The sequence below is a fragment of the Cynocephalus volans genome, chromosome 1, assembly GCF_027409185.1.
Source record: "Cynocephalus volans isolate mCynVol1 chromosome 1, mCynVol1.pri, whole genome shotgun sequence".
Taxonomy (NCBI): domain Eukaryota; kingdom Metazoa; phylum Chordata; class Mammalia; order Dermoptera; family Cynocephalidae; genus Cynocephalus; species Cynocephalus volans.
The window spans coordinates 246,778,987-246,805,046 of NC_084460.1; the positions used below are offsets into that span (position 1 = coordinate 246,778,987).

General features: G+C 34.5%; 1 protein-coding gene across 2 annotated transcripts in view; it reads right to left on the reverse strand.

The window, feature by feature from the left end:
• Positions 1–26,060, reverse strand: part of ZNF385B (zinc finger protein 385B) — a 295,165-nt gene that overhangs the window by 259,531 nt on the left and 9,574 nt on the right. For both annotated transcript variants that reach the window (XM_063097001.1, XM_063096993.1), the window contains exon 2: positions 19,919–20,056. In XM_063097001.1, the coding sequence (XP_062953071.1) occupies positions 19,919–20,056 (138 nt within the window). The remainder of the gene's footprint in view (positions 1–19,918; positions 20,057–26,060) is intronic.

The window sequence follows — 26,060 nt, forward strand, 5'->3', positions numbered from 1 at the left end:
AATTCCCAATGAGATAGCGTTTTACAACCACCAGATTGTCAACAATTATAAAAAGTCAGACAGTCTCAAGTGTTGCCGAGGATGTGACACAATAGAATGCTCATCTGCGGCTGGTCGGAGTGTAAATTGATACCACAATGTAGGGAAATACTTTGGCATTTGTACATTCATTCAATATATATAAATTTACTATTTATTATGCATCTGGTACATGGGCTACAGCATGAACAGAACAGATAAAATTTACCATTTCGAATTGAACATGCACATGTCTTACACCCTAAATCCCACTGCCTGGAGGTGATATGCTCTACAGAGCATAAGCACATAACCTAGAGAAATCTGTACATATGTCCATATCTGAATGTTCAAAACAGTTCTTCTTCTAATAGACTTAAGAAAGAAACATAACCAAAATGTGTATCATCAGTAGAGTGGATAAGTAAATTGAAGTACAGGCTAGGAAAGAATATAAAACAGCATTAGAAATGAGTGAACCATAGCTACATAACAAAAAGTTCGAATCTCAAAAATTATGTTAGTGGATGAACATGTGACAATAGGCAAAAACTATATTTAAAGACACATGCATATTTAATGGTAAACTATATATTTAATGGAAAAGCAAGAGAATAATTAACACACAGTTCCGAGAGGATTTATTTCTGTGCACTAAGGAAGAAGCAGGGAGCATCTTAAGGAAAGGTTTGATTTTTGAATCAGATGGTATGTCAATGGGTGTTTGACTTATTTTTACAAAACTACACCTGTATTTTATGTAACTTTTGAAAATACATATTTTACATTAAAAAATACTCTATGTCCTTAATACATTAACTAGGCTATGTTTCTTTGCTTAGTTATCAATTGGGACAAAAACAATGAAGTAGTAAAATTGAGGACTCAAAAACGTCACTGTTTATACATCACATAAAAACTCCTATATTCTAGTATTACCAATTATAATCTTGTCCCAGTAAAAACTAAAAGAAGCGATTTAAAGTCATCGGAAAACTGAACAAAGAATCCGTGATATGTGGTTATTAAGAACAAAATCTACAGTATTGAAAGAAACTGTTTCAAGGTTCAATTGAATGGGTTTTCAAAAAATATTTTGGATATGTAAATTCTTCCAGAGACATGCCTATCAGGATAGAAGCACTCTATTAATTTCCTCCATTAAGAAACAAAACTTAATTTGGTCCCAGTTTTCTCAGACTCTCCCAACTCAAATAGTCTTGGCCACAGACCTTTAAAACAACCCACAAAAACATTTGTCAAAATTAAGCCTTCAAGAACAAAATCCTCTGCTTTCGGTCTGGCTCTTTGAAACTGATGACGACAGTTTGAGTAGCATCAATAGTGCACAAAGTGTCTTCTTTCCCCCTAGTTACCGAAATTTTAAAAAGGGGCGGCATCTTAAGTTTTGTGTAATACTTCCACGGAATGCTTCTTTTAAATTAACATAAAATGGAGGTAAATTATGTCTTATCTTCATTATGTATGGACACAAATGCCTTTAATGAAGGTAAAGAATGTTGTGCTAGTTAGAAGTAAATATTGAGGTTTTGATGGTGGTGATACAGATTGAATGAGTTTTATGGTATTCTGATTTCTATTTTAAATTTTCTGAGGATCTGGCAACGTACAGGTTTTGACATTCAAGTTTTATTGGGATGAGATCTTAAGGTCAAGTGGATGGAACTTTAGGACATATATTTGCTTCTTAATGCTTGAGGGCAGTGTCTCCACAAGGGTTTTGCTGTTGAAGGGTATCTCATACAATTGTGTGGATTGGTAGGAGGGGAAGTCATTGTTTTCTATAATTATTTATATAGACTACATTTCTCAGACGTATCCCCATTCTATTTTCTAATCAGAACTGTTCTGTTTACTGGATTTATAACTTGTAGACTAGACCTTAAATCCAGAGTTGGCAACCTGGATAGGGAGGCTGGTAATACCTTAAAAGGATTCGTGAAAACTTTTGCCACACTTGGTGCCTAGGCCTTGGTTGTACAGTAACCCCTTCTAGGGCCCTTTATCCAGCATTTTCATATCTTTATCCCCTTCCCTAATTTGTAGCTGATCCAACCATTTGTCCCTTGGAGGACTTGCCTTTGGATAAAATTTTGGTCTCTTTGGGTACAGAGAAGTTCACTCTTAATGAAATAAACCTTGGTCATGATTCCAAGACCAGAATTGCTCATTGAGCACTGTGTCACTTAAACATATTAGTGCAATCCAATCCAGATTAGACAACTGAGCCTATCTGGAAGGGCTTTTAAAAAAACAAATTTTTTTTTTTTTTTTTTTTGTAAAGAGTATTGTGTAAAATTGCTTTCTTTTATACCAATATATGTATGTTTTGTGCATGAGTAGTATTTGTTTTGATATTCCCGTTAATAAATTACTATATGATATAAACATATGTGTTTTTATATATCACTGTGTAAATTTAATATAACACATTACATACTGTAATAAATGATTTGTTTTACTGCCAAAAAAAAAACCTTAAACATCAAAACATCACTAACAAACATGTTAGAAATGATTCGTAAGAGTTTATATAATAGAAAGCCATTCATATAGGTTGATTCAGCACAGTGTTTATAATGTCAGAAATCATATTTAGTGAACATTATTCAAACATAATTTCAGTTAAACACTAGCAGATGAGGCTACAGTAATACTGTGTGGAATAAAAATACTGAAATGGAAGCTCTTTTTTAAAGGTCAATAATTATTTTGACCCTTTAAGCCACATTTTAATAAATAACTGCTGTCTAGACGGTTACCTGGGAAGGTAGAAAGAATGGGAATATATCTATCATCTTTGATGCATAAAAGAGTGCCTGCACACATGAATGAATTATATTTACAGAAATTTCTTAATATAAGATTTTTGCAATTTAAACCATTAATAATTCTGCTATAAAATAATATTACTTAATGGTCAATATATATTTTGAAAGTGAATTCTGCATTTGTCACTGTTAGTAGGAATATACACATATACTTGTATAATATGGGAGTATTTTCATAATACATATAAAAAAATGAGCATTGTGAGAATTAATATCATTAATGTATATCTACAGGAAATTATGTAACAATTAAATTCATATAATGCACATTTAATTTTACACATCATATCAGGAACCACATAGACATTTTTCAAAACCTCAGTATAGTAAGAAAGAAGTTTGTGTGATTAAAGGTTCAATGTACACTGCTCAATCAAATAACCTAATTTCTAAATACCTAAGTATTTAGAAATGTCAAGTGAAATTACTCCATCCTAGGAGAGTTGTAGATTTTCAGTGAAAAGGTTAGTTATAAATGAAATACTGCTTTAAGTGCGTTTCCCCTTGACATACTTTGTGCAGTCAATAACAAAAGCAAGATTCAGTTACCTTAAAATTACTCACCACATATATACATATATGAATGTGTACATGTGTGTATATGTATATATGTGTGTTTACACACACATAATTTTCCCTTTTTTGAGATATACATACATAAGAAGGTCATTTTTAGACATTTTTTTCTAGATGCTATAAATTAAGGTGTTGGTTCTTTTACAATATATTTTTGGTATGTAGTCATAATGTTCTCTGTTCCTCTAACTCTGTCAGTTTTACACTGCTTTACAGTGTGAAGTTGACAAGAAGTGGTGCAAAACTGACAACTGAAAGCACAGAAATTTAACAAGAAATTACTATGCAAATTGTTTGAGAAAGGCTGAAAAAAATATTTGATAGCAATGATTGTGTTCTAATTGATGAGATGTTTCAGACAAAGAACCATAGATTCTTCTAAATGTATGAACATTTACATACACAAATGTTTTAAAAATGAGAGTAGGATAATCTAGAAAACAGCAAACCATATTACTGCCTTACAGGAAAACATGTATAGTGTTCTTAGAATGAAATCTTAGAGCCAAACTTCTGCTTATCTCCCCAGAGTAAAGTGGCAGTTCCTACTTTTGCATTCTTGTGGATAATTTTCATTTCAGACCCTCTTTCCACAGCTACCTTCCGAATTTCCTTTACAGCAAGTATGAAACACCAGTGGAAAAAAAAAAAAAGGAGTTGTATGGCAGTGTCACATTTGGTACTCTCTGTCTTTTTCTTATCTACTCATTGCTCCAACAACTAGTTTCCATTATTTGGAATTCAGAGGTAGAAGACTGTTTCATGCCTCCTTCCATCTTCTTAATACATATTTTGCACTTCTCTGTATCCTTTCTGGGTTTTCTTCTATCCCCTCCTGCCCCATTCTGGGAATTGTTTTTAACAATACTAGACAAGCGGGCCGATCCCGTGGCGCACTTGGGAGAGTGCAGCGCTGAGAGCGCAGCGACGCTCCCGCCGCGGTTCGGATCCTATATAGGAATGGCCGGTGCACTCACTGGCTGAGCATGGCGAGGGCGACACCAAGCCAAGGGTTGCGATCCCCTTGCCGGTCACGAAAAAGACAAAAAAAACAATACTAGACAAGCCTGGAATCGCATTCCTAACTCTTTCACTTACTGTCTGTGAGACTTAGGGGCAGTTTCTCTCTGCACCTCTGTTGCTCATTAGAGTATAGGGGTGTTAGTACCTACATTACAGCCATTTTTAAAACATTAAATGTGATTTTATATATAAAGCACTTAGCACAGTGGTTGGCACATGGTAAGACCTCAATAAATTGTGGTGGTGTTGGTTTATTTACAAGGTGGTGTTCTTATTACAAGTTACTCTTTGGTGCTCATATTCTAGAAATTCTGCATCATTTCCTGATGGCAAAGTCCAATATCAATAACACAAAGTAGCCAGAAAATAATGGGCTTCTTCTGTCTGCTTAATAAATGACTTGTGCTAATGATTATGATAAGGAAGAGGAGGAGAAAATATTAGTGTTAATACTGCCTATGTGCTTTACAAAAATCTTTATAGACATCATTTCATGTAATATACATAGCATCTCTAAGTTTTTTAGAATAGATATTATGTTCCTTAATTAAGAATGAGGCAATCAAACGACAGGCATGGTGAATAAGTAGCCAAACTGGACATTGACTGTACCTTGAGCTAGTTAATGCAGAATGGAGATCAGAAGCCACATCACTTTGACCCAAGTACTCCACAATGTGTGACTAAATGAGCATGCCATGCTGTCTTGAAATATTAATTCTGTGGTGCAAGTAGAGTTTCATGTGTGTGTGTTTCCTGGAGCATTTGTACTATAGTGATCAGTTCAAATGAGATGAACAAATACACGACATTAAAAACAGATCACAGCTTCCTTGAAAGATGGTTTGAGTGAAGCAGAAGCAACGTATTTTATCAGTTAATCCTTCAATTTCTATGACTCTATTATTTTTATAAATTCAAAATATATTAAAATAGATTCCCACTTGAATTATCCTATTTAAAATACCCATCAGTTTTATTGTTTCAGAAAGTAACCTCCAAACAATATAAAATACAACTGATTTAATTTCTTGTTCAGAGAATTTTCAAGGGGAGCTCTGTTATCTAAGCAATATTAGGATTCTACAGCATGAACTGTCTTATAATGAAACACTTGGGAAGTCCTATTAATTGGGAAAATAATATCTGAAAATATATGATTGCTACAGTAATAAATGATTATTTCTGGCCTTTTAGGGATTAACGGTGGGAAACAGCAATAATGTTTGCCACCTAAAAATATTTATTATCTACTTAAGTAGACTATAGTCACATAGTCTTTCTGTTTACATATATTTTATTTTTATAAACTTAGAATTACATACAAAACAAGAATAAACTGGGAATTATATGATTAAAACTTTAACGAATGAATATGACCAAATGAAAACTGATTTGAATAACCACCATGGAAAAACATCATGTCACACCTAAATTCTATGTATTTAAGCCATATGGAGCACATCAAAGCTACCATAAAGTGACTAAAAAGATTTATTTTGAACATGGAAGAAATTTTACTTGTGAGCAGATGCCCAGACTAGCTTGGAGGGAGCAGGTTTTCATTGGGTGACTAATCACATCACTGGGGCATTTTTGTGAAGTCTATAAAAAGGATATTTAGTAGTAAATGCATGAATATTGATGATAACAAACAATATGGGCACTTCAAGATATTTCCGAAGAGCCTTACGATCACAATAAATGTCCTGAATTTTAAAACAAATATAGCTCATCTCCATCCTCAAAGAGCAACTGCCCTTTTGTCGGATTTGACTCTTTTGAACAAAAATCAATGAGAAAGTTGCCTGAATAAAATGCACATGATTAAACTCATTGAATGTAGTTATCTCAATAATAATCTCTCATTTAATCCTTAATGTTCTTAGAGCAAATAATTCTGGAGAAAATCAAAACATTATAAATTTTCTCTCCTTTTTTAAAACGACGAATGAAGTTGATTTTCAGGAATCTATGAGAAGAGTAAAAAAGTACCTATAAAATGAAGTTACATGAAAATTATTCCTAGGATTTTCCTAGAATTTTCTAGCATAAATAATTCTTAATGAGTACTCAAAAAAAAAAAAAAGTAGTCTAAATCCCTTATTTTGGAGATAACTAGTCTAAATCCCTTATTTTGGACTTTCAATCCCAGAGAGTTACGTGACATGCTCAAGGTTTAAAGTCAATTGCGGCAGCCTTAAGATGAGAATCCAGAAAACCCAACTCTCATTTTGTGCTCTCTTCACCACTATGACTTCTTTTATATTGAAGAGAGCCGTGAATGTGAAAGACACACATTCGTGTATATGGGATCATGAAAATTTATCTTCCTCATAGTTAATCATTTTGGGGGTCCCAAAATACAACAGCATTATTATGTGTATATTTTTTTAAAAAAAACTTTTGTTTTTAGATCTGCTATTATCTGGTGTCAATATATTGCACTTTCTTCTCAAAGAATTGATGTCATCAAAAATCCTTAATATTGGCTAGCAAACTATAGTCTTTAATTGCTAAAGATGACATCTCTAAACTCTCAGTAGGGAAGACTTTGGGACAGAAAAAATAACACCAAAGCATGAATGATAGCAATCAATATGAAAATACTCTTCAAAAGCAGCCGTGTCATTTTATATATTTATAATTTTAAAGCCCAGTTATGAATTCTTGATTAAAGATCAAGTCAGGAAACCACTGAAAACTGTTAAAAACTAGGTCAGCACAAATACTTAAATTTTTCTTAAATCCAACCCCAAAGTAAGGTCTTTTACAAAATATCAAGTAGTTTATGCTTTAGAATATCAGACAAAGAATAGGTTAAATTATAACAACATAGTGGAGTAAAAACATGATTTTAAAGAAAATTTAGTTCACATAAAATATTTACACTAGAGTCAAAACTGGATTAAAGAAAACTAATAGAAAAATTCCTTTATACTAAAAAAGAAAAAAAAAAAAGAGAGAGAAATTAACTTTCTTTTTAGTTCAAGTTTTCTGAAAATCCCAAAAGGAAACATTTAATTTTCTAGGACATGCTGAAAGACACAGGTAAAAATGCAACACAGTTAGAGCTGAATTAATCAGCAAACATCATTGACAATCAACAGAACTTTCCTGGTGATTAAACACAATTCGAGACAGCTGGAGGTGGACCCAATCTACTTGGAGATTTCAAGGGAACGGAATCTTATGACTGCAAAATGGACTCAGAAAATGGAATTTGTAAACAGATGAAAACCTCTCAGCATTTCAAGACTACAGGGACAAAATCAGAGTAAAGATCAACAGGATAAATCTTGAATTTTCAAGTTTTGAGGTATATGATTAACTAGTACAGCTTCTTACTTGATCTTGTTCTTATTTTTCAGGTTGAACAATGCTTATGTGAACTGCTCATCTTCTCCAATTTCCTAAATATTCCAAGGATCACACAGCTATTAGTTCTCAGGAAGGGAGGCTATTGAATACCACAGTGTCCCAAGGCTAGGATTATTTTAGTTGTTAATTCTAAATTGTTAAGTCTCAGTATATCTGGATTCTTGTTCAATCCATTTAATACTTACACTGGGAAAATTCGAAGATTGACCACACCCCTAATTAGAGTGACCACACATTCCACTATTAGACAATCTTCAGTTTATACCTGGCTCCTGGCTTAATCATTAATAACTCTTGAAAGTGTCCCATTTCAAAGATAAATCATATGACCACCACCTAAGGAACTTTAAGATCCTCACATTTTCCCAGTCCTCAAGAAGACTTTCTTCCATGTAATGTGATTCAAGAAAAGAAGTTAAATGTTGACCTCGCCATGATGGGAACATTTCAATACATAACTTGACTTCTTACCTCCTGTCCTCTTTTCTCTCCTAGTTTCTGTTACTAGTATAAATTTTGGTTCTTCCTATGGAAATTGTTCATTATTCTCTGAAATATTCCCCACAATGCTTATCTGGCTTGGAAGCATAGGCCTAATTTAAAATACTAAAACTACAAGAAAATGCTTCAAAACCACTAATTAACCTACAAATCAGTTATTACAACAGAGTTCATTTGTGAGCTGGGCACTGCTTCTATACTGATAAAAGACAAATTTGGGAACAGATTTGTGCTTGATAAATACTATAATCACATAAATGAATGAATGAATGAACGATTAGGAAAGAAATTTAGAGACAGGAGGTTTAGTGTGAAGTAGCAGAAAAATTATTATGATAAAGAGAAAGAGGATGGCAAAAAGATAGCAAAGCAACCTAAAATTGAAAGTGTAATTAAGTTTGAAAGAATCACTCGTTTTCTGTAATGACCAGCAGGTCCTAAGGAAACAAAAGCTATAAACTCAGTCTACTGGGACATTTTTTTTTCTTCTTACTGTAAAAATGTAATTCAGACTTTATTATGTATATTACTAATTGAAATGGATTAAGGTTTTAGAAATATGCATTTTCCCAACTGAAATGCATCTATCTTTTCAAGCAACATTTGCTTTCAGTCTGTATGTTCAAGTTTGGCTAGTATTGTTCCCATTTTGTTCAAAAGAGGTAGTCAAGAAAACTGCAAACTTAGAAAGGTATACCCTGCTTTTATTTTTTCCCACAGTTACCATGTTTTTAAGCATTGTGCCAGACTACTGGTATGTGTGACTTCCTTTGATCATCACATTTACCTGATGAGGTACATTTTACAGATGAGAAAACTGAGTTTAGAGAGGTTAGAGAACTTTTTCACACACAGCTAATAAAATTCAGGGTCAGAATTTGAACCTGTGTCTACCTGATGCCAAATCACAAACTCTGCCACTGTGCTCTCTTGTCTCACTCTTAATTTCTTCACAATCAGTTCATTTGTGGTGTTTCTTTCAAACATTCTCCATTACCTGCACTGTAGAGCACAAACCCCTTTAACCAGTGATTCTCAAAGGTGGCTTTAGAACAAACTAATGAGCTCTAAAATACACCCATGCCAGCAATTCTGATTTAATTGATGAGCGTAGAGACTGGGTATCGGTATTATTTAAAAGTTTCTCAACTAATTCAAGTATGGCCATGGCTAAGAAGGCTACTGGAGATTTGCATACCAGGCTCTCTGGGACTTGCCTGCCTGTTTTGTCCGTGTTGTTTCCTGACAATTCCGCACTGCCACCCTACCCTCCAGACATGCTACAAACAGACCAACATTTGATACTAATCTTTACACAAAGAAAAAATGCCTGGCAAAGGAAAGAAACATGCTTATTTGGATTAGAATCTCTCTTGCACAAATGTTCAGCCTTTGTAGTTTGGGTATTATACTCCCTGCACTGATCCTTGGACAGCTCTTTAAACCTATTTAAAACTATCTGACAGGAAGAGTTAGGCGAGGCATCTTTCCCTGCTCTGTTTTTGCTGCCATTTTTTATGAGGCAATGAAAGATGGAAATTCATAGAATATTAGCATAAGGTCAACTTATTGTGTCCAGTTTGCTCAGCCAGTTAGAGCATGATGCTTCTAAGACTAATATCATAGTGTTCCTGTGGTCCAATTGGTTCTATATGGATTCACAAATACAAACTTTACCCTTAAACTTGGGTGGGTAGGTAATATATTAGTGCCAGTAATAATGCAGCTGATAATAGCAAAAAGATATACAACTTGGTAAAAATCTAGTAGCATTGTCTTCAAATGCAAAGAACATATTTTGAAGAGCAGTAGTCCAGCCAATTTAGATCAATTAGAAGACAGTTAAAAGGAAAATGTCTAGTTAACCAATAGTCAGCTGATCATAATATTAATCAAATCCAATCAAAATCATGCTACAGTTCTGCAAGCTGACATTGACTGTAAGATAAATCATTCCCATTTTGGCTCAGCTGGTATTTTGAGCTTATTACACAAAAAGAATGCCTTAAATTAACATTCAAACTCAGCATTAAACCCCTAGAAGCAAGGGTAAAATGTCCATCACCTAATCATGACTTTGTATTACAACCCCAAAGGTAAAGATCCCAGTGTTACGAGGTTCTCAAACACAGAACTAAATGTATGAGATTAAAAAAACAAACTCACTGCACAACAGAGCAGCAATGAATGCTGTCACATTTACAGATTTAAGGCATGCCTCACTATAATGTTAATGCAGTTTTGGTCTTTCTTCATTTTTTATATGGTGGTGTGACTTGCATAAAATGCTTTGGAAATTTTCATTACTGTCACAAAGCTGAAAGTTCCCTAAGGCCCTGGTGTTTTACATGGACATTCAAGAATAAGACAAGTGGAAGTTTTTGTGGGAGGGACACTCAGGTGACTACATACAATCATGAAAACTCAAGGAGTATATTTCCAGCAAGTACTGGAAGGCAAACATGCACCATCAGGCAGGCTAAGGCTGGACAGCAGGAATGGTCATAGAGGGTCAAAGAAACACCTGAACACCTGCTCAGAACTTGACCAAACACCAGGTTTTCACCTTGAACTTTTAGAGAGCAGACACTTGGGAGGACAAAGGACAACAGGCTGGATCATCATCTGATTACCTGGTGGGATGGCTTCTGCTCCATGTCTTTTTGCATCCATTAATTGTGTTTAGAAACTATAAAGTCATCATCCGACAACCCCACAAACTTTTGCTATGACAACTTTTGATCACATGACATTCATTCCATTTTCCCTCCATGTCTTTCAACTTTCATTTTCATTTTTTATGTGAATATATTTGTTATTCTCAAAGTAAACCATGTATATGTTACAAAATTCAAAATTACAAAAGGGTATAATAATTGAATATAAGTTCACTTCAAACAGTACAAAGGGTTAAAGTAATTCTGCTTTGACTTCGGTCCCTAGCCCCTCTATGAAATAAATGTATTCATTCTGTTTCTCTCTTTTTCCTATTCCCCTCTCTCTTCTCCTTCTCTCTATGTATATATGTACACACACACACACACAAACACACACATATCTTTTAAACAAACAATATATACTTTGTTCTGCATAGTGCTTATTTTGCTTAAATCTTATACATTATTCCATACCAGTGCTCACAGATGTATCTTATTATTTTAAATTACTGCATAATATCACACTGCATAGATGAACAATAATTACCACCATCATCTATAGCTGAGTATTTTTTTCTGTACTTTCCTACTACAAATACTGTTACAATGTGATCCTATACGTATGTATAATACACACATGCAAGGAAATTTATTGCTCCATGTATCGTTGTATACATATGCAAGCATATATGTTGACTAAAGCTGGTAGTGAAATTGCTGGATAAAAAATATATGAACATTTTAACTTTTGACAGTTATTCCCACATTGCCCTGAAAATACATGAATCAATTTACACTCCATGCAACAATGTATGAGAGTGCTCCTATGCCCACACAGGAGGTAAATCATTGTATTATCATACATTTTGATCTTACTCATCTGATAGGTAAGAGAAATAGTGTCTCGACTGTAGCTTTAATTAAAAAATTAATCTTTTTATGAACAGCAATATCAAATAATTTATTGAGTTCTGCACAGGTATTCACAGATCCTATATCCATATCTAAGTGTCCTATCCTTTAGCCAATGTTTTGAATGCATCATTTACTATGTGCCAGGTATTGTATTGAGAGTCACATGTTTTTAAAAAATCAGGATACAGACCCTATTCTCAAAGCATTCACAATCTCATAGGCAAGAAAGATATTTTTAAAATAAATAATATGCAGTGTGATAAGTACAACAATAGAATAAGTATACTGTCTGATTGTAGAAGTCATTAATTATGGGTAAAGAGCTTGTTTCCTAAACATATCTTAGTTATCTTATTTTTTTTTACATTTTATAAACATATTAAATGTGAAAAAGGAAAATAAATAAATATAATACATGGGTCAGCAAGAATCATCATGATTGTGACAGCTAATAATTATAGGTTCTGATTAGGTGAAGAATTATTCTTATTGCCTTATCCATATTTATAACCTATATTTATTGAAATAAGAGTATGCAGAATAATTTTTAAAATTCTCCATCTTGTTTGATATTTGTTTTGAGGGCATACAACTTGGTTTAAAAAATAAATAAGAGCATATCTTTTTTCCATCCATTTTGCAGGTATTTTTTAGCTCTTCTTTTGATTAACAAATCAAAGCACAAACTTTAGTCTCCTGCCCTTCCTACTCTCCCAACTTATTGGACTATTAAGCTTTTAATATATGATGATTCTTATTAATTATTGGATTTGTTATGCCATGCTAAAGAAGCTTACCCTTTAGCAGGAGGTGTGTCAAGGATAGTTAATTAGATTACACAGAAAGCCCTTTCAGTAGTCAGACACAATAAAATGTGATGGTAATGTTAACATCATTGACTAATAAGGCTACTTCTTGAGCTTCTAATCATCATTCCAACCTTCTTTAAATGCTATATTCCAATCAACAAAAAGCTTTAAAACTTTATCCCTGGAATAAATGCACCTCATTAACTCCATTCCCTTTTCCCATCTTGCCTTTATTTCCTCATTCGAATGTGAACATTCAAGCTGGGCTGCACACAGAACTCAGCAGAAGTTGGAGCAATGTATGGAAGCTGGTGACTGGGGGTTTCTGGAGGTCTAGGCTGAACTTCCAGTTCTACTCTCTTGGGCAAGTCACTTACCTTTTTGGTGACACTGATTTACTATCAGTACAATGAGCAAATACAACTTTCTTTACTTCTCAGCGTTATGGTAAGGATCAAATTATATAGTAGTCGGAAATGGATGGAGACAAAAGCAATAAGGTTCCCCAATTCCCTTTCAGAAAGTCCCTTCCTTTCCCACCTAGGCCCATTCCTTATGTGTTTTCTACCTACCCCAAATCTCACATGAGGTGCCATCCAACTTGGATCTCCTATGCTCCAGCCCCATATCTCCCATCAATATTTACCTATTTGGGGTTTTATCTTTCATAACTTAATTTTTACTAGAAGACTGCTACAATAGAAGAAAGAATAATTTGAAAAGAATGATGGGCTGCATTTATCGAGTACTTACCACATGTCAAGCCATCAAGTCATCATTTGGCAACCCTATAGCTTTCTCTATGATAACTTCTGATTATATCATATTTCTCCATTTTCCCTTAACTTGCCATGCAAACACCTTTGTATACATTATTCTCAATTAATCTTTACAACAAATCCATGCAGTAGAGTCTATTATTATTCTTGTTTTGCAGATGAAGAAACTGAGACTTGGAAAGAAAAGTGATTTGCCCATGATCGTGCTACTAAGTCATAATAGAGCCGGGCTTTGACTGCCTCAGCAACTGCTCCCATAACCACTTAGCATCTCTGCTTCTCCTAGAGGCAGAACTAATGTAATGAACAAATGGTCAACATGCAGTACCTTTTTAGAAAAGGAAATCAGAAGACAGATGGCTCCTCACCTCTGCAGTACAGGTGTTCCCTCAGCCAGGTGTCTATTATTCAATTGCTATTTGCCAAGAAAATATACCTGTCGAGCAATCTTACCTTTTAGAAAATTAAAGAAATAGAGTCCTTCAAAATAGCAACTTCCATTTATCCACCAGTGCCTTTTCCAAAAATTTGGGGATAATTTCAAAGGAAAAAAAAATGCTGTTGGAAGATATTTAGTGATTGAATTGTGGATTATGGATTCACATTGGTATCTTGCCATAACAAATGCACTGCTCAGCCAAATAGAACTGAAGTAAGTAGGAGGACAGTGGAATTGACATGGGGCCTGGAGTAGAGGAATATTTAAGGTAAAGAGAAGTCAGAATCTTTTCTCAAAGAGCATACTGTAGATACCAGAAAAGGCCTCCAATATAATTTTAAAAATTAAAAAAAAACCAAAAATAAACAATTAGAAGAAATCTAATGCACAACACAGTAACACTCATGGCTAGGCAAAAGTGGAAAACAGATTGATGAGGGGAGGCAAAAATACTTTTGGATATCCAAAATAATCAGATAGAAATAGGGGTATGTTCCACATTTATTGCAGGACTATTCACAATAGCCAAGATATAGAATCAACCTAGGTGTCTATTGACAGATGAATGGATAAAGAAAATGTGGTTTATATACACAGTCAAATACTACTCAGCCACGAAAAAGAATAAAATCTTGTCATTTGCAGCAACATGGATGAGCCTAGGTCAGGCACAGAAAGATAAATACCACATGTTTTCACTCATATGTGGGTACTAAAATAAATAAATAAATAAGTTGAACTTATGGAAGTAGAGAGTAGAACTGTGGTTACTAAAGGCTGGGAAAGGGAAGTGGGAGGGGAGGTAGTGAGAGATTGAATAATGGACACAAAATCAAAAGCCAGATAGGAAAAATAAGTGCTACATAGTAGTGCTAGGCATCTATAATTAACAATAATTTATTGTATGTTCTCAAATGGCTAGAAGAGAGATGTTTAAATGTCTCATCACAAAGAAACAATACATTTTTGTGATGATGAATTTGCTAACTACCCTGATTTGATCACTACACATTATATATATGTTTTGAAATATAACTCTGTACTCCATAAATTTGTATGATCAATACATTTCAATTAAAAAATAAACCAATAAAAATAGGGGTATACTGTTAACAGACATGAAAAAAGTTGGAATAAGTAAGAATTTGTCCTCTAGGGCAACAGACATCGAGAAATGAGCTAGGTCATTAGGGGGCAGGGGTGATAGTAACACTTAATTCAAAGAAGATATGATTTACTGAACAGTACTTTATTGGGATGGTAGAGTTCATTAATTTCCAAAACTTGGGTTAATTGGACTCAAATACAACTGATCAATTCAGGCTCAAAATAGGTTCCTGGCCTGACATGTTATATGACTGGCAGAGAGAAATGCAGTGGTATTTCAGACCAGGAACAAAATGTTAAAGAAATTACTCCAAACATCTCTTCCATATTATTCACTGATCAACTGCAAGGTTTCCTAACATATGTGGTTCACTCTCATTTGTTTTCTCTCATTTTGAGATTCAAATTATACACTGATGTCTAGTCACTCCTGTTAGGAATATTAACAAAGAAGTGGGGGAGGGGATAGTAGGAATTAAGAAGAGAGAAGAAAGGTAATGCAGAAGGCTGAGAGAGCAAAGAAGATGTTGCAACATAGCTTAGGTGAATCTCAGAACATGACCTCTTTATTCTTCTATGGGGATGTTGCCTAATGCGCAAGAGTCACATTCACTTCCAGAATAAAATCTCTGTTCTGTTATGGTGTGGTTAAAATTGGGGTAGCTTGGGGCTGGGAACAGGGTTTTTGTAAATAACTTAGCATGTGTACAGTAGGTGTTACATTAATATGTTATAAAATTGTTATAAGAATTCAGTAAAAATCTGCCTAAAGATATTGTGACATTGTATGAGGTACACAGTAGGCACACAATAGATAAAATCTGTATTCTATTTTACTCAGCTAAGGTGAGTTGAATAATTAAAGGATCCTACAGATTTTCTTGCAAGTCAAGTTTGCAAGTTACTCTGCTTCTTTGAGAAACCCTAGGGGGTGGCAGACAAAAATTTAGTTCTAAAATCAAAAAGGCCATAACTTTCAAAGAACATTTGAATAAAGGCCAGATGGAGGAGTGGGGGAGAGGGAATTGGGGGGGGGGCCTCTCGTTACGCATCTTAACTACAACAAAACAAAATTAATTTATAATTATCTCAAATCTGCTAAAGGAGGAAAATCCTGAAAATGTTCCAGTTGGCAAGGGATAACAATTGGAAATTACTTGTACAATACTCATTGTTATTTATTTAAAATGTTAGTGACAACTATTATTTAATGTGCTTCCTTTATTGTTTTATCTTAGTAATTACAGGAGGCTTTCATACACTTACTTATGATGTCCACTCTACTAATCCTATTTTTTATACCATTTTAAGTTTCTCAGATGGTAACTATCTCACCATAGGAGTTTTCAGTCATAGACCCTAACAGTAGAAACTGAGTGATTTTACAGGAATGTGAAGCTTCCATTTTGGCTTTGATAAAACCAATCTTCTATGACATTATTGGAGACTTACCATGTCATTTATAAAGTAGGAAGACTTCCAGATTAAATACAGGACACCCAGTCAAATTTGAATTTCATCTAAACAATGAATAATTTGAGTATAAGTATGTCCCAAATATTGCATGGGACATACTTATACCAAAAACAACTCATCGTTTTTGGTAAAATTCAAAGTTAACTAGGAGTCCTATATTTTTATTCACTAAATTTAGCAACCCTGAAACTAGGTATTCCTAGTTTGTTAATGGGATGTGGGAAAAGGAAGTCAGTGAAAAGACTAAAAGACAGAAAATAAAGCTTTGAGGCAATAACGCACTTTCTCATTAAAGTATAATCACCTCAGCAACATACCTCAAAACAAACTACAAACTCTATAAATCATCCAAACAATATATGTACAATGTACACAATTGGGAAAGCCCAGTGAACTTGGAGACTACTTTGATTTTGCAATCATGTTTCTCAACTGAAACAGGTGTACTACATCTGCTTATTTTATAATTAATTGTTTAAAAAATCTGTTGAAGAACAACTCAAGATTGCTATCCCTTGCTATAAAAGTAAAAAGATGCAGGTAAATCACTGAGATTCATGACATTCACATTCTCATGATGACTATCTTAATCCTAGTTCTTGGGAAAGAGAATTTGCTACTAAGACTTCAGGCAGATATGCCAAATTATCCCTGCTTCCTTTAAGTGAATTTTCTATGCTCTATGTAATGTAAGTTTCACTATTCTAAGAGAATTCTGACATTCTAAAACTTCCTTAAAGGTTTTCATTTACTAAACATGTTACATCATCAGAAATTTCAAAAAGAAAATTTCAATGCCCTCTAACCTTCTAATTCTCAACCTACAAACCCAATTTGTTTCATGGGCTTTGGGGAAGTGAGAAATATGAGATATTTACTTGTAAGTCAAAATCTAAAACAAAGTCCCCCTGACAATCTGATGATGACTTGTGATGGTATACCCCAAAGAACAGAAGAAAAATTAATTGGTTAAAACTGAGCTTTATCTCAAAACTGAAAACCTTTTTCTGTTTATAACAGCTCATATGATACCCTGTATTTCAATAATAACATTTTATTTTGAATCCTTAATCATGTGTAATTACTTAACCTAGGAAAAGATCCAAAGGTTGCCAAAAAGAAAACAAAAAAATCATGAAATTCAAGATTTCAGAGGTGTTTTCAGTTCCATTGTCAAGACTACAAGAGAGAAAAGGTATATTACTCCATTCCAATGTGCACCCTAATCCACCTGCATATCCATTACCACCATGCAAAGAATAAGCACACGGATAAATACATCACTAAATGTTCTGGTAATTTTGATTACCTTTATTTCAAAATGCATTATGACTGGCACAACTTTCAACAGGGTTATTTTCTGATGGAAAGAAAAGTCTAAGGAAAGCATTCTCACCACATTTATAAGTGCATTTCATCTATCATAATTCCGTGAAACAAACAAAAATTGTATTTAATATTTCTATAATTTTAGGAATTTGAGAGCTTTTGCTTTTCAAGATGAGGTCATTGCATGAAAGAAGACATTTTTCAAATTTTAAATGTATCTTCAGACTGTTTTAATTTTATTCCCTAACTCACCCTACTCATAGCACATAGATGTACAACGAAGTATGGGCAGTTTATACAAATATAAAATGTATAAAAGCCTTTTACTCTCTCCAACAGTGCTCTAGGATGCATTACCAGACAAACAGATAAACGTAATGATGAGTTGCACTATATGGTCAGAACTAATAGAGTCGTTTTCTACAAGTGCAGTGTAAAAAGATGAACAAATATTTTACATTTCAGAACATAGCTAATTTGATGTTAGAAGTCAAGAAAGGTCCAAAGTAGCAACTAGCAACTTGAAATCTATAGGAGTGGAATAAACAACATAAAGGAACCTTGGAGAAATGACAGTGCATCCAGAGAGTAGATTAGGTTCAAGGTAAGTTTCTTTTGGGGGTCTGATTAGGTACCCCCTACCTCCCCACTTTTTAAAAATTTCATAGAGACACCTTAGCAGAAGCTGTTAGCTTTGACAGAACACCGAAATCCTGGCAATGAACCATAAATTGACCATTACCATAAAAAGAGCTGCTAAATGAGAAACCATGTGCTCAGTATAAAACTAATTTCATGCTTTCAAAAGCACACAGTGGCTTCTAGCAAGATAGTGGCCCTGGGACTTGCTGAGACAGATTGGCAAACACAAATGATTTGCTCCTGATGCATCTGCCTAGCCAAGCTTTATGTGTACTGGCAGTAAAAAGGGTTCTCAAGTCTTCTGTCAAACAAACACACACTTATCTATAACACTAATGCTGAAAGCTATAGAACAGCTATCTCAAATAAATTTGGCAGGAAAAACATATATACGTATATACATATACCCCATGAGCCATGTTAGCCTCCAATCAAATGAAAATGGATTTCTCTGCAGACCTCACATACCAAACAGACACTTAATAAGCATAATGTTGTTTAGATACATCATAATCCTCATAATCACGTAACACTCCTTTCTTGTTTAGAAACAGCTTCTTATCACATATGAATTAGAGGTTAGCAGACCTTAGGCAAAAGGACTCCATCTACTTGGAGGCTAACTTTGAGTTTGCCCTTATCTAGTTGGCTTTCAAATGCCCTATACTTATAATGCCACATAAGAAATTTCTGAGCATGATGATATAGTCATTCAACTTCCTCAGGTAAACACCAGTACTTTGTTTACATTTCAATAATCAACTCTGCTACATTTAAAACATCACGTCTAATTAAAACAGGCTTTATGAAGAAATGCTGCAAATTTCCTCTTATTCAGCACACCATCACTAGAAATCCATTACCATAGGTTGTCCAGTGCACGACAGGTCATGACTTTTAATTATTAATTATGTCAGGCTTAACAAAATGTCAACTCTAGTATGTAATCTATTTCACTGACTTTCTTAGTTGTCTCATAAACATGACTTGTTTCTTCCTATATATTTTTCATGTCAATGATTCTACAGAGTACATTTAGTTTATAGTCTTTTTTATATACCTGAAGCATATAATAACACTGTTAATTACCTATATTCAGTAATGACAGTAAATTGCTAATATCACTGACTTGTTCTGAATGTTTAAAATGCAAAGGAAGTCACCTACTGTAAGATGTCCTCAGCAAACAGCTAGCACAGAAAGAAAAAGATGCTTATCACACCCATTTAAGGAGTTACTTACCGATGAAATTACAGAATCATATATTTTGCTCTTTAGTTTTGTCCCTTCAGATGTGTCAGTGTGCTGTGATAAATACAACTGACGACTCCACAAGATTCAGCACAACGTATGAAAGAATCTGTTATTGACATCCCAGACCCCAGCGTCCAAGTTTTAGAATAAAAATGCTCACCTCTGCTAGGAAGTCCACTCCACATCCTGGCAGGGCTTTCACCAGCTTCAAGAGCAACCAACTTGGGTAAACAAAACTTCCAGTATGTGACCAGGGTAATGCACAGTGCTACCGAGACTTGGCTCCAGGCTGAGTTATCTGTGTGACAGCACCACGTTACATCAGTGCCGCTCCAAACCTTCCCAGTTGCTGGCTTATTGCACTGCTCATTGAAAATCCTTTACACGCTGGCAACATTTTAGGGAAGGACAAGCACACTCTGAGTCATTTGTAAAGAAAGCAGAGCAATTTCAATTCTATATCTCCATGCGTGCTGAAACCAGGAACACTGTCAATGTACAAGTCTGAGGTGGATTTATGCCGAGAAACAGGCAACCTAAGCCTTCATTATCAATGCATGAAATCAGCCACTGTGATCAAATTCAAGCAAACCACAAAAAGGATATGATTATGAAAGACTCCACAGATTTAGCACCAAACCTTGTGGAATGAAAAATCATCTATCGAAATTGTGTAAATGTTAAAAATAGCTCTGGCTTTTCAACAATGAGCAGGATACAGAGAAGAAATCAGTAGTCTACATTATAAGGACTTATCTTAAAGGCTGCAAAAACCAAAATAGCTATAGGTTCTTAGGACTTATCTATTGACAAGTCACTAGAGGCTATTATAATTATAACAAATTAAAAATCCTATATATTTGACACAGATGTCAAATAAAAGACATTAAAGAGCAAGTTAAATGTCTTTTAATTCCTAAGTGCCTGTCTCTAGATTAAAATAATGATGATAGTAAAAATGTGTAGGGCTATGTTAGTAACAGAACAAAACACTATGAATTTTATTTTAAGACAAGTTCTTAGACAATGAAGATTTTAATGTATTCTGTGTAACAAAAAGATAAATATGCCAGATAGAGAATATTTTTAACACCATAATCTTTGCTCATTATTTTTAAAAAATTCATAGCTCGTTAAACCCATATATTCCTATCCCAGCTACCCCCAAATTTAAACCTTTACCTTTTATCATCCTTCCTCTTTTGTTACTAAAATATAAGATGCAAGAGCCAGTTGACAAAGTCTTAAAAAGGCACAAGGTAGCTATATTCCGGAAAATAGCAGCAATGACTTGAGATCACAAATTATACAGCTTTGACGTGTGCCTGCGAAGTGCAAAGCAAAAAGGACATAAAATATTTATCAAAAATCACAGAGATAAGTGCAAGGAATTCCTAGTAGACAGCAATGACAAAGAACACATTTAAGGTTCTATTCAGATTTTTAAAAACCAGTTTAAGGTTCTCGCTGAGACTCTAAAGGTAGAGCGAATCAGGATCCAATAAAGGCAATTCCTGACTTGAGGATCTTCTGTAAATGACTGGGTTCACTTCTAATAATACTACTAGCTCTTAGGTGACACCTTTGTAGTGTCTGCAATCTAAAACATCTGTAAAAATAAGCAAGATGCCACAATGTACATGGACATAACAACACATTTTGGAGCAATGTTAAACATGGCACTCCCATGGGTGTCCTCACTATGTCCCTATATGCAGAGCTGACTCCTTACTGGCTGCTGTTTAGACGCCCTCTCTTGCAGACACAGACATATGAGGGTATCTTGAAAGTTTGTGGAAAAATGGAATTATCAAATAATACAAATCAAAAAAAATCTAGAGTTGTCACATGGAGAAAAAAAAGAATACGAATCTTTCCATAAACTTTTTGAAGACCTCTCATACATTTGTGTATGTGTGTGTGTGTGTACATATACCCACATCACCCTTTGCAGTCACTTTTGCCACCTGAATTCCATTTATTTTGTGCCTTGTGGAACCCCGAGGGCCACATTTGAATATGGCCTGTCTCTCTCTCACAACTTTTCTTATATTAAAAAAACAGTTCATGAGAGATCGTGTGCCTAGAAATCTTTTTATTATTACCACACATGAAACTCCCTAGTAATAATATAAAAGTTTTCAATGAAACCATGATATTTGATTACAGGTGTCAATCCCTTATCTAAAATCCTTAGTTCCTGATGCATTTCAGAATTCAAATAACTTCAGATTTTAGAAGGGTAACACTCTACATGTAGTATGAATTATATAATGTATCCAGTGGGGTCTGAGGCAAAAACTCTGTAATCAGACACATTAACATTTCTATAGCAAAACATGTGCATATTCGTACTAGATGGGATAAATAAAGACTATAATTACTCTCACATCAGTTCAGGTCAGGTTTTTCCATCAATATCAGTTACAAAACCTTCCTATTTTCAGAGCTTCTTGGATTTCAGGGATTTCAGGTGGGAGATTATGGACCTGGAGAAATGTATACCTATACTGTTATAATGTTATAGATTGGGAAACCTGGTACCTAAGCAGGTTCTCTTGCTTGGGCAAGAGTGTTTAGAGAGTAGCATTGTTTTAACAGAATGGGCAAAAAATATGAGGGAAGATGCTGTTAAGACTGAGACACAAAGCAGAGCAGAAATGTGGCAATAATGCAAGATGACAAAACTAGGGCATGGGAACGGAAGGCAAGAAGAAGCCATTCAGAATTAGTGAATCAAAAAAATAAACAAAACATAACGATTACAATATCAACCACGCACTGATTGTCTACTTTATACCCACTAGTGTGAAAGGCACTTTACATATGTACTTTTTTTTTTAGCAACCTACCTTAATTTTCAAAAGGACATTTTAAAAGGAAGAATGTATTTTCAGAGTGAGGCATAAAACACTGAGTTGTGTCACTCTCCTCTCATACCCCAAAGCAAAATATCCATAATGTTAAATATCATGTGACACTGTCAGAAACAAAAAATAATCTTTACTGTATGAAGTAAAATGTCCCTATTTTAATCATATTTGTGATATCCTACTTGGTTTATGGGTTCTTCAAAATCACTTGTGGAAAAAAGTAGCAATTTTTTTTTTGCTATTGATATTCAAACTATTTAATTTTAAAACTCATTTCTAAAAAAGAATATTCCCAAGAAACATGAATATTATGTTGCATTTACTTGGAGTCTTTCTAAGAATGTATTTCCAAAATACTTTTTTAAAGTAAGTACCTGAAAGAACTTTATCACAGAAAAGTATTGGCACTAGGCTTAAGACCAACATTCACCATCTTCTAAGAGCATTTCCTGAGAACCTTTTGGAGCCCAGACCTGCACTGGGAAGGAGTCCTGGAGGCATTTATGTGAACAGTGGTAGTCCTATTCACTATACAAAGTAGAGTGGAACGTGTGACTCTAATCTTAGTATCTAGAATCTGATGACAAAGTCATTTTCCATGTGAAGGAGGAAACTGCATTTGTTTATTTTTTTGACAGTACTACATACTTTGGTGAATTCTTTCTTTAGCAGCCAAAATGATGCCCTGATGGTTTGATGGAGTTATTATAGCTTCTCAAAGTAACTGACTATTCCATAGGAGAGACATTCAGGAACAAAATCAAGATCCACTTATACCTGTTACATCATGTCCATATAAAAGAATAGGTGAGTATCCACCATTTACAGGACAAGAGTCTCCGGTCGCAATGCAGGCTCACCAGAGGACAAACTCTTGAAATGAAGTGGATCAATGTGATACAAATGCCATCACACTTAGCCCTTTAAAAATACAGTATCCAGCTCTCCCACCTCCTCCAAACTCTTCATGTAATCAGGAGAAGAGCAAACATGTTTCACAGCTGGCCCAAGAACCAGCTCAAGAAAAGCCATTACTACCTAGGATCGATACCAACCCCACGGTCAGTTGTAACATTTCACAAGTTACCTAACTTGGAACAATCTCCAACAGCCTGGCTGTGATGCTGTCAACATATAAAAGCAGAATATCTGTGCGAAGAAAGTTGTTCAGAGTGACAACACATTCATACCCCAGTGGAGACTGAACTCACTAATTTATAATGCCATTGAGCAGACTACTGAAAGCCTTTCTTCCTTGATTAGTTTAAGATGGGTAACACTCCTGTTCCAAGGAGACAAGATTTTAAGTGTGCCCTAGATGATTTAAATCATTCAGAGACCCAAACACTTGGCAATTGTCTAAGACTCAGTTTCCACACTTTGGTTTTCAAAATCTAAAAACCAAGAGTTGATGTTAAACAACCTTATCTGTTAATAAATATGATGTATGTAAAAGTTCACAGTCCAAAGCATTCTTAAAGCAAAGGAGTATTCATCCTTCACTAAAGAAGGGCCGACCACTCCTTTTAACTCTTTTGTTTTAAAAGTTACATTCAAATTCCTTTATATACTGATTTCTCAGAGTTCTGTATGTATATAATTGATATCCTTGTTTAACAGTTTTTAACCACATGTACAGAATATGATGTTTTTCTAGAATGACTTTTTCAGGTCTACCTCAGGTATAGTTCTAGATTTCTAGAGTTTCTAGAGTTTGGAGCCATCCAAAATGGCTAGGGCTCTGTCTTAAAGTCAAAGCATTTTGGGGGGTTAGAGTTGTAACTTGATCCTTCGTTCTATTTCCAAACTGCTCTACTCTCATTCAATTCATAAGGAACCTCAATCTTAATAAGCCCTACAATATAAATCTCAATTAAATTTATATGCGGAAAACAGACATGGGGGGTGGGTTATGAACTCTGTCCTTCCTTGGAAGAATAAAGTCAAGAATTTATAAAATACTTGAAAACTAAACAGTGACCAATTCTGGGTAAGACAAAGTATCAGAAAAATATGTCAATATTCCTTCTAGTGTATCATCCCTGGGTCTCAATTATTCCAAGCAAGAGACAATTTCTGCGCTTTCTCATGAGGATCTGGGATTTATACTAAGAAAAGCAGATACCCTATTCTCAAAGGATCAATTTGACATATTTTGACTGAGGCCTTTTTCTACTTCTAAGTCTGTCCCTCCGTGAAAAACCATAGGAAGTCATATGGGCTCTATCCAATAAACGAACTACATAATAATTATTACATGAAAGGAGTTTTATAGACTTATAATTAAGAGGTCTAGGGAAATAAGTACATTGTAAATAATTTAACTCACCTGCCTCAAATTAAAATGATTTGTTTACTTAATGCACGCACTGGTAGAAACTCACTGGTACTTCACCAATCATTTGCTATACTTTTCACCATGTGTTTATATTTTACAAAAGTCAGACTTTTAGGTCGAATGCTAAGTGGCAAATTGATTCATCAAAAATGAAGAAAAAGCAAGAATTTAAAAGTATGTGTTTTTACTGCAAAAGTAATTCTAGCCTTTTTCTTCATCTATCACACAAACCTAAGTTTGCATCATTTAACATTTATGGTCATACCTAATATCTCTTCAAATAGGCTACAATTTTTTTCCAGACATGGGAAATATTAAGATACTTAAATAGTAAATTTTTATTCCTAAAAACTGGGGAAAGATCTCTCCCACTCCCCCTACCCTTCCATACACACCTATAGATTTTTCCTAATGCATAAAAGCTCAAAAAAGTCTGTCAAATAAGCATGCTCCCGCCCACACATGCATGGCCACACACACCCGTGTGTGATATTTCTTTGCTTTCCATACTCATTAATAAGTTCCACCAAAACACTGATGTGGGCATGGGAATGAGGAAACTGTACTTTCAATATACTTGTGGCACCACCTTGTGGTGATTCTATAGTGTTGCATTTTCAATTTAATTTCTCTAGTTTTTTAAAAAATGTCTGGGAAAACACATTTGAGGATAAACTTAATATTTTAAATATATATGAGATGCAACATGAGAAATATGAGTTGTGGATTTAAAAACCCACAAACATATTCTAAGAGTCATAATATCTACCATAGTGCCCCGTCCCTAGAAGCTGTTTAATATCAGTAACTGTTTCTTGAATGTAGAATAGCAATGAACATAAGCGATCATTAGGAGGGGAAGAAAATAAGGGAGAATCCTGGGGGACTCGAAGAGAAACACAGACTATGGAAACAGAAAATAACATGATATATGATGCTCTAACTGGCAACCCATTTCCCATTTGCTCTCCATTCCTACTTCCAAATCATCACCTCTACTCCTTGCTGAAAAATACCTAGGTTTTTATCACCCTTATCATCTTCCTTACCCCAAGTGTCCTCAACTAAAAATCTACTCAAGTTCAATTTAA